Source organism: Macadamia integrifolia, chromosome 3 (assembly GCF_013358625.1).
Source record: "Macadamia integrifolia cultivar HAES 741 chromosome 3, SCU_Mint_v3, whole genome shotgun sequence".
NCBI classification, from domain to species: Eukaryota; Viridiplantae; Streptophyta; class Magnoliopsida; order Proteales; family Proteaceae; genus Macadamia; species Macadamia integrifolia.
Genome location: NC_056559.1, coordinates 13,175,360 through 13,185,314, shown reverse-complemented (window position 1 = coordinate 13,185,314; position 9,955 = coordinate 13,175,360). Strand labels below are relative to the sequence as shown.

General features: G+C 38.4%; 1 protein-coding gene across 2 annotated transcripts; it reads right to left on the bottom strand.

The window, feature by feature from the left end:
• Positions 1-5,405: 5,405 nt before the first annotated feature.
• LOC122073567 (probable galacturonosyltransferase 7) lies at positions 5,406-9,947 on the bottom strand. 2 transcript variants are annotated; one of them, XM_042638161.1, is made up of 4 exons: positions 9,612-9,947; positions 9,117-9,148; positions 8,905-9,012; positions 5,406-8,781 (listed from the first exon to the last, which is right to left on the bottom strand). In XM_042638161.1, the coding sequence occupies exons 1-4, from the start codon at positions 9,751-9,753 to the stop codon at positions 8,539-8,541; spliced, it is 525 nt and encodes a 174-aa protein (XP_042494095.1). In that variant the 5' UTR covers positions 9,754-9,947; the 3' UTR covers positions 5,406-8,538. The 2 variants fall into 2 exon arrangements, with proteins under 2 accessions (XP_042494095.1, XP_042494096.1); XM_042638162.1 differs by having other exon boundaries at positions 5,407-8,781; positions 8,959-9,012.
• Between the last annotated feature and the right edge of the window lie 8 nt (positions 9,948-9,955).

The window sequence follows — 9,955 nt, the reverse complement described above, 5'->3', positions numbered from 1 at the left end:
CATAGTTAGCAAATTCGGATTCGGGAATTATTCGGACGGAGAATTATTCGGAATAATTCGGACGATTAATTTAAGGATTCGGTCAAAAAAGCGGTCAAAAAATCTTATTGGGGTTTTTAAAAAAAAAAAATTTGTTTTTTTATTTTTTTATTTTTTATTTTTGGTTTTTTTTTTTAAATAATGTTTAAATGGACCGAATAATTCGGTTTAATTCGGATTCGGTCCGAATTATTCGCGATTTATATTCATTTTGGAAAAAGTCACGAATTTTAAAGAATTTTATTTTTAATTCGGATTCGGTCCGAATTTTTGATGAAATTAGGAAAAATTCGGTTCGGCCGAATAATTCGCGAATTATTCGGCCGAATTGATAACTATGAACCAAGATGAGCTTGAGCTTGTCAGGATTCAGCTTTCGGAGGTGGCACTCATAGAAAAGAAAGATAGTAACAATATGGATGTCTAAAGCATAGTTGTCACGACGCTAAGGCAAACCAAGGCGGTGGAGGGTTGTCTAAGCGCTTAGGCGAGAAGGCGCCCGCCTTAAGGCGAACTAGGCGAACAAGTGTTATTTTTTATTTTTCCTATTTTCTAACATTATTTAGTAAGTTATATATACCTTGTATCATAAAAAATCAAGATTAAGCCACATCAAGTCATTAAAAATCAATATTTAGCCACATCAAATCATAAAAAATTAACATTAAGTCATATTAAGTTATAAAAAATCAACATTTAGAGAAATGCTCTTATTCTATAATAAGTTTGATTGGTCAAATGATTTTATTTTTACATGAGACTTTTTGTATTAGTTATAATATAAAACCAGCTTTCTAACAAGTCTACGATTACTTAAATCTGAGTTGCAATGACAAAGTTATGCTTCAGTCAAACTTATTTTTAGGTGCACGAATACTGTTAAAATCGCCTGAATGAAAATAATTTTATGAATATCAAAACAAAATATTTTTTTACCAGACTTTTGGTTTTTAGCAATGTTTTAACATAATAGAATTTATAAAATTTTCATAATTGAGAAAAACCCTAGTATTTAAAAGTTGAAAATCGTCCCTATAACTAAAATCCAGTTTTTGTTCTTGGACTGGGGGGTTGACTTTTTATCCTTTTGGAATTTGATTTTTAAACTATTTTTATTGGATTCAAATATGGGGTATTTGTTTATTTATGAATAATATCTTAAGTAAATAAAATAACAAATATTAAAAACATTTACTTGAATGATATTTGGCATAAATAAGTGCCGAAACACAAGGTGACATGCAGTGCAACAAGGCGGCTGTCACCTGGACGCCTACGCGACGCCTTAACAACTATGATTCTGGGTAATGCAGATGGTCAAATATGATCTTTACTACTTGTTCCAATTTCTCAAAGTTAAATCCAAAAGGAATGCCTCCAAAATCAAAAGTAGATACCCATCTCTTCACCCAAACTATGCCAGTGTCACATCCGTCTTCTGGTTGTCAATGTTTATTCTTGATGACCCTGTTATTCCTCACTACCAAGTGCTCCAAAGAATCACAGAACGTGCAATTATATAATAGCTTTGCCTGCTGAGTGGATCAGAATGCCAAAAATCGATGTAACAACCCTTGCCGAATCACACTTGGCCTGGTTTGCCTCAACTATCCCTCATAATTTAGCCCATCGGTGTGCACTACATGGCCGCACCAAGCCAACCAACATGCCGACACCCAAGGTATAGAACAGCCCTACTCGAATGGCACAATATAACTGAAGATTTGCCATGCCTACAGCTTGCCCGCACATGTCAGTTGTCACTGTCGCACAGTGTACTAGTAACTATCACCAACACGGACACCCCCCAGCTCACGTGCCACTAACGCATAAGAGGTGCTAGTAGCATCATGAGTAGGAGCCTCTTGGTTAGAAACCAGAGCCACGGCAGCGCCTTCCACTGGCCACTGGCCACTGTCCCCCATCAGTAACCAAACCTATAGAGTAAACAGACTTCACCCACTTCAGCTCCGAGTGCCCGCCCATGGTATACCTGCGTTGTTGTGCATGTGCAGCCAGGCCAACCCCGCACACACTGCGTGGCCTAAGCGTTGTTGATGCTTGTGGCCTATCATGATGCCATGCTAGGAGCCATGGCACCAAGGGGGTGAGGCACACCACCCCTCCTCAAGATAGCTCTCAAGTTTTTTTTAGTTTTCCAGAAGGAGACATGGCACCAAGGGAGTGAGGCACTTCTCTTATGGTCTAAAATGACCATAGGAGAAGTGAAGAATGACATGCATAGTCTAGGCCTTGTCCCAAGTATGACCTCAGATAGAGCCTATTGGAGGGCAATGATCCATGTAGCTAATCTCATTTAACATAGTTTCCCCTATCTTTGCTGTTATTTCATGTTGTTTTCCTACCCTATTTTGGCAGATATTAGCAGCCCCAGAGTTGGGAGTTGATCTCCTTCCTAACATGACCTTTCAACTTGGTATGTTCGTGGGGTATTCACAAAACCTTGGCAACCCAGACCACCAAACCTGAGACTAAAATACTACCTGGTCTGTGAGATCTAAACAGAACTTCAAACCTGGATCTGCACCTTCCACCCTCCTCTGGTTCAGCAGTTAAAACTAGTTTTCGAGTTCATTATCTTGGGTGTTGATCAATCGATACTAGTAGCCCCTCAAGTTAACAACTAATGATTGAAATTGGAAGTTGAATGGACGTGTATTGAAAGATTTCTTACATCCGAAAGAAATTCTGGTTTGTTGCCGGAACAGACAATCGCAAGTTAGAACACGACCTTATGAGTGTTTTATTTTTTTAATTAATTAATTAATTAATTAATTTAGAACCGTAGTTCCCTTCATCCTTAATTCTGCTTCTACCCTTAATTCTTGTAGATGCCTAGTCTGCCCCCAACCTTTAATTAATATTTCCTACCCTACCCCCTCTCTTTATCATGCTACAGAAGCCGCCTTTAAAAATCTGATTATTTACAAAATTTCCGTTGCCCTAACCTTTTGAACTGTTGTTCGTCTGGATGGGTCAATAGTGATCCAATTCATGGCTTTTGGAACCCGGGATGGCATCACACAGCCACATATTGACCTCCTCCATTAGAATGAAATATTCCTAGATTGGAGGAGAGATCCAGTCTACCAGATCAAATGTGCGCATTCATGGAGGCTTCTCTATTTCCTCGACTCATCCATCTAATCGATAAGACAGCGACATGACAGCATCCCCTTTTAATTCTATATGTAACTATTCAAATAACATCAGCTTCCAACCCAGGACATAAAGCCTTGAGTTCTGCTGCTGTTGAAGCTGCAAAACCAATAGAACCCAAAAAGATATGAAAACTCCTGTCCCAAAAGTGCCCCATACCAGCTTTCCCCGAGTTACTATAGATCTGCTATCAATATTCAGTTTCAGAAGTCGGGTACAGAAGGAGGAACAATCCATCATGGACAGTCTTATGGGAAGTAGATCTAGTTCCCATTCCATCAAGATGTAATAATATCGCAGTCCCTGATATGTGTCAAGTATTGATTCCCATCCAGCAGCCCTCAACATGATGATTTGGGCAGTCTGGATTCTGTTCATCCTTTTTCCGACACTGCCCAGATTCTCACCTGTATCATAGCCCCCATAGATGTTCACTTTTATTTCCCAGGAATAACAAAATCCACATAAATGAGTTGGCATCAGCAGGAAAAGCCCAATAGCATTCTAAAGATGCAAAGAGAATAATTGCATTTCCCTCACAAAATCAAAATGGAAGATTAAGGATTAATGGATCCACCTACTATTGAGCACATAAGACACATGGTGGAAGAACTGCTCATTTCTCTTCCTTCTCCGGAGTATGTCACAGATTTTCACCTTCTCATGAATAACTTCCCCAACCACATTTCTATACTTTTGAGGGGGTGAATTAGGACAGCAAGTGCCCTACAAGTAGCAGGCCCACATACTAAATAAAAAGTAGACAAAAGACCAGAAAAAGAAGACAAGAAGAGGTATATTCAGAGAACCAACCACAAGAGCAGCAAAGTAAAGCAACAAAACTCAACTTCATTCAAATAAAGCAAATCATGATCCAACTACTTAGCCTCAACCATAGTTTTTAAGGCGGTAAGGCGACGGAGGGGTTTGAGGGTCTTTCGGAGTGCCTTAGCGATAAGGCGGGCATAAAGCGTCGCCTTATTGACTAAAGCGTTCCTGTGTAATTTTTTTTTATAAAACCATTCTATTTGGCTCAAATCCTAGTTGAATCCTATTACTCATATGTTAAATAAATATTAAAGGTTCATATTTATACCAATGTAAGATATTCATCAAGAAAACAAATCATTAAAGTGAATAAACTAAGTGATGCGGATGGCCGGGAAGGTAGGGAAGAAATCCCTGAGATGGCTCTCAGAGTTGCAGGGGAGAGGGAGAAATCACACTAAGAAAAGGGGGAAAGAAGAATCATGCACACGCCCGCAGGCTTCACAAATACTCAAACTCAATTCATCTTTTCAATTTGTCTAATAATTTGGATTACATGCCCTTATATAATAACTGAAAATTAAAACTTGCCTAGTAAAATCTAAAACTAAAATTAGCAACTTCAAATTACTTCCTAAATTCTAACTAAAGAAATTAGAAACAAAATAAACTCAAATTGGTAACTCCCTAATTGACTATTAACTACCCAAATTAAAAGATTGCAAATAATCCCCAAATAAAATAAAATCCTAAAGATCCTAATGAATCCAAAAATCCAATCGGACCCGGTTCATCTCGATTGAGATTGCCTGAAGGGTCAACCCGGTTCAATAGCATCGATTCTGCATCACTAAGTTCATCTTCATCAATCATCAATCATCAATCATCAATCATCATAACATATTAATATATAATATAAATACATAATTATGAAAAAAAATTATAAAAATAAAGAAAAGAAGACATAAAAAATAAAAATATTTATTATACTTACCTCTATGATGCAAAAATGAGTGCCTAAGCCCTAAGATCATCCACTATATTTCTACTCCTGTCAATGAAGAATGAAACTCACCGCTGCCGGAGCAAAATGGTTGCTTAGATAAGTGGTTCTTCCTTGTTCCTTGATTCCTTCTCAAAGCCCTTTCTTAAAACCCTTGACAAAATCCAAACCCTGTTTGTGAATCGTGTTTTTGTTTTGTTTGTTTTGGTTATTTTTGGTGGAGTAAAGCTGATCCTATACATCTCAAGTGTTAATAAAATCATACACCTACCAATAAAATATCTATATTTGGAATCTTCATCAAGTAATTTAAAAATGTGTTTAAAAAAAAAAAAACCATAAAGCGCCACTTCACGTAAGGCGGAGCACTGCCTTACCATCTCTAGACCGCATCAGCGCCAAGGCGCTGGTAAGGCGACGCCTTAGCAGCGCCTTAAAAACTATGTGTCCACAACTGTACATGATCCACTCATAGAGAACATCATTAGATAAACAAACGATGATGAAACACAAGCACCATCATATACACAAGCATAAAACCCAAACACCAATAGCTCTGATGATGGTGATAGAAGGACAACGTCTGGTGCTCAGTGTGGAGGAACCCAACAGGATTGTGTGATAATGATTGCAGTGATGGTGATGGTGGTGGTGGTAGTGTGGTAGTATTACTGTATTAGTCTAACACCACATGATGATGATGTGCTTATGAGGGGCACGGGGTCATTGAGCGTGAATTCAGATCACATTGGTGCTTCATTAGACCATGGATAAAATGTTTCTTCATGTGCTTCTTCGAGCTATGGACATGGGGCTTCTTCGGGTTATGGGCATGGTCAAGCACAACCACAACTCGGTACTTTAATGACATTGGCCACTCCAGCGCATACATGTGATTATACTATGAGTGGGAGACGGATTACCATCGGTATTTCGACTAGGGTCAGTAATGTGCTTATGTTCTTCCACATCCAAGTTTGAACCATCCCAACGCTCTCATGGTATTAGACTACTACCACATGTAAGACTCTTTATGGTATTAGATTACATGTAAGAAACCTCATCCTTTATAAAATTTCAAATGAATGCATTTGTCTCGTGATACGTTGTTCTCATTTCTAGTGTTTTCACATGATATATGTTATATATTGCTTACTTATAGTGTTTTTTGCTCCAAAAGTGTATTTCTATGTGTATCTTTAGCACATCTCCCATACAATATACATACATCTTAAAATCACCCATTCGATATGATACCGATACTTAAAACCTTGTGGAGGACCAAAGGGTGGAGATGGGACCCGAAATTTACCTATGGCTAATTCAAGGGTGTACTCCAAATCCAATAGTCATATTGACCAGATCCAAGGTTCAAAATATCGGGTTTCGACCCTTGGGGAGATTAAAATTTCAGTCAAAATCTGAAAAATTTTGAGGAAACCAAGGAAACTTTCCCGGTTTGCTGGAAACTTTGGTTTCGACCCCCAAAATATGTTTTTTTTTTACCTATTTATTGTGTAAGAAATATTTTAGACATTTCTAACCCATTCACATAATTAGTTTCATAGAAAAAAAAAACACCTAAAGTCGTACTTGTAGTATTAACCAAAGTTGCTAATGTATGTTGAGTCGTTGACTGAAACTATACTACATAAGTACATATATAAATTACTAACCAAAAATGTGAAATACATAATTAAAAGTTTAAAACAAACAAAACATAATGTAAAGGATCCAAATTAAATAATAATATTACATAAATGTGAGTTAACTCCCAAGTCTTATGTCTCAACAGTCAGTTCCAAGTAGAGTGTCTAAGAGGCTCCAGTCCATGAGTTGTGTACCATTGCAGATGTCGTAGCCGCTCCTCTGAATGCACCACATATAAGTCTCATAATATGTTTTTGGCCCAATTGTTTTGGTAGTCCATCACTGCCCATTTATAAGATGCCTCATCAACATCAGCTAGATATCCCTCCCAGCCTAGGGAATAGCTCAGTAACAATGATAAGATGTGGATGTGGCACACAAGGCTGGGATGGATACCCAAGGATACTACCAACAAAAGATTACCCACCACCTGAACTACCCTCTTGTCCAAATGAAGTAAAAAATCCACCATATTATCCATACCCACAACCATATCCAAATGAACCAGTGTTCTCGAAGGATGGCACACAAGGTTTGGGGAAAATGGGATTTATCTTTTAGGTCCAAGGCTCCAAATTCCCTTCCTTAGGTAGATTTTCCATGAATGTGCAAGATCCAAGCTTAAAATGGAGATTTGGTTGCACAAGGAAAAAATCTTGAGTGTTTTCCCACTTTATAGAGAAGAAATAAGGGGAGAGGGATTTATCTTTTTGGTCCAAGCTCCCTTCCTTAGGTAGATTTGCTATGAATGTGCAAGATCCAAGCTTAAAATGAAGATTTGACTGCACAAGGAAAAAATCTTGAGTGTTTTCCCACTTTATAGAGAAGAAATATGGGAAGAGGGTTGAAATTTTGAAATAAGAAGGCTTGGCTTCCCATTTAAGAAGATTTTACAAAGGTTGACCCATTGGTCCACTCGAAAATTCCCACATTGCGGTAATTTTGGTCAAAACTAGTAACTTCTAAAAGTCAAATGGTATTTGGCATCGGAGCCCTGGGATACCGTCAAAATTCCCACATTTCGACAATATCGGTGGAAACCTTGAACCATAACCAGATCAGCCTTCCACCTAGCTAAGAATATGAGGTGTGGGCATAAAACATAACTATTTCATTTATGTTCTCAGCATATCTTATCTACCAAAAAAGATTTCCAAAATATATTGTATTTTTATTTCACAGAAACACGTATTTAATCCTTAATAAATAGACAATGATAGACACTAGGGGGGAAAAAGCTAAAAGACAACCAATGTGATATGAATCACTTCAATACACAACTTCAGCATCAAACACATTATTTAGGCACAAAATAACCTTGCTAATCTGAAAATGAGCAACATGGTGTAATCAATCACAGTGCATTTGATCTCCTCAAACTATTACAAATGGCTGTTTTCCTATGTACTTGTTCCCTTATGTGTTTCACTGTTTTGGCACTCATTCTATTAGTTCCTAAAGTGTCATTCTTAAACTTCTATCATTTCTATAGGACTTCATTTCCATGATGTTACAACATCCCCCCATATTTGCATCTCACAAGAACAAAAACCAACTTTTGATTGCTTGCTCAAAACTGCCCAACTTGCATTTCTATGAATGCATTGCTGAACATTTTGAGCAACTCAACAAACAAAGCAGGAGCATTGCCAAGATAAAATTTGTTATTCTTGTCTTTCAACAGATTAGTAAGTACCAAAAGCAAAACACTTACAAACAAGGATTTAGTTCTCGGTATCGGTATCGGTATCGGTATCGGTATCGGTATCGGTATCGGTATCGGTATCGGTATCGGTATCGGCTGATACTGATAAGATACTGATCCGGGATCGGCTGTATCAGTTTGGATCGGTCAATATTACCCCTGTTTTTTATAAAAATTAAGTTTTTTGACGATTTTATCCCCGATGTCGATACAATATCCGATCCGGAATCGGCCAGGTATCGGGATTGGTCTCAGCCGATACCGATATGATACAGCCAATCCGATACAGATACCTAAAACCATGCTTACAAGAGAACAGTGTTTTACAGAAAGAATATACAATTGCAAAGGAATCAACAAAAGAGTGTGAAGCAACCTTTGAAAAGGCTGGCCCCAATCTTTTCATTATATCATCCAGATGTGCTGATCGATTTGGCTGTGGTGAGAGACAAAGCATTGAAATACGTATAATACCAATAAATCAACATGTAACATACTATAAGACTATCCTGTGAAATAATATTCTACTTGTCCAAGTAAAATTCACCAAAAACCATACATTACGAGACTCCTGTGACGGAAATATTCTCCTAGTCCAACTGAGACTTATTACCTCTGACTGATTCTGAGTCTTACTGAGCTCCAATGGATCATGTCTTCCAAAGTCCTTCCAGTTAGCCAAAAGAAGATAAACGAACGTGAAGATCCAAATGTGGGTACTGCTAACAAATTAATAAGCTAGTCAAAATGATAATGACAAGTAATACTCACTGAGGCAGGACTTCGGTCTTCGGTTACATATCCTGCAGAAGAGGCAACAATGTCGAAGATCTCGATTATAAACTTATAAACAATAAATGAGAGAAGCAGCTATAATGAATATGCAGATACGGGGGATGATGGGAAAGGTTGCAGAGCTCAAACTCGCAAGGACACTAGGGCAGAGACACTGCCTCAAGTGTAATACACAGGTGTTCCAGCGAGTAGCGGGACAAGTGCTTTGAGGGTAGAAGACTAAGAAGAAACGAGAATCTGGATGCCATGAACAGAAATGCAAGAAGATTATGTTCTTTGGCGATTAGGCAAATCAGAGATCTGCATTTCTCCGTTCACAAATAATCGCATTTGAATGAAAAAGTGAGCAATCGCAGGAGGAAAAACCATACTTGGAGAATAAGAGAGAAAAAGGTAAGGGAAAAGCAGGAATCGAATGCAGGAGGCGCAGATCTGTGCGTCAGTGTGTGTGTTTGAGAGAGAGAGAAATACCAGTCGTGTGAAAGCCGTTGTGGAGGCCGAGCAGGAAGACGAGGGGGACGAGCATAGAGAGGATAACGAGGCCAAGCACTGCCACTCCAAGCCCTCTCCAAGCCCTCTTCGCAGGAAGTGAACCACCACCACCCCCCTTCATCGCCACTTCCTTCCTCTTTTTCCTCTACCTTCTTCTCTTTTTCCCTTCCCCCTCAAAAAATGGAATTCCTCACTACCTATTCAACCATTTCGATCAGATTCACATGACGAAAACGATAACAATCTTCCTTCTTGTTATCAGAAAAAATAAATAAATAATAACAACCTCTCTCCCTGGTCGATCTCTCGGTTTTTTTTTTTTT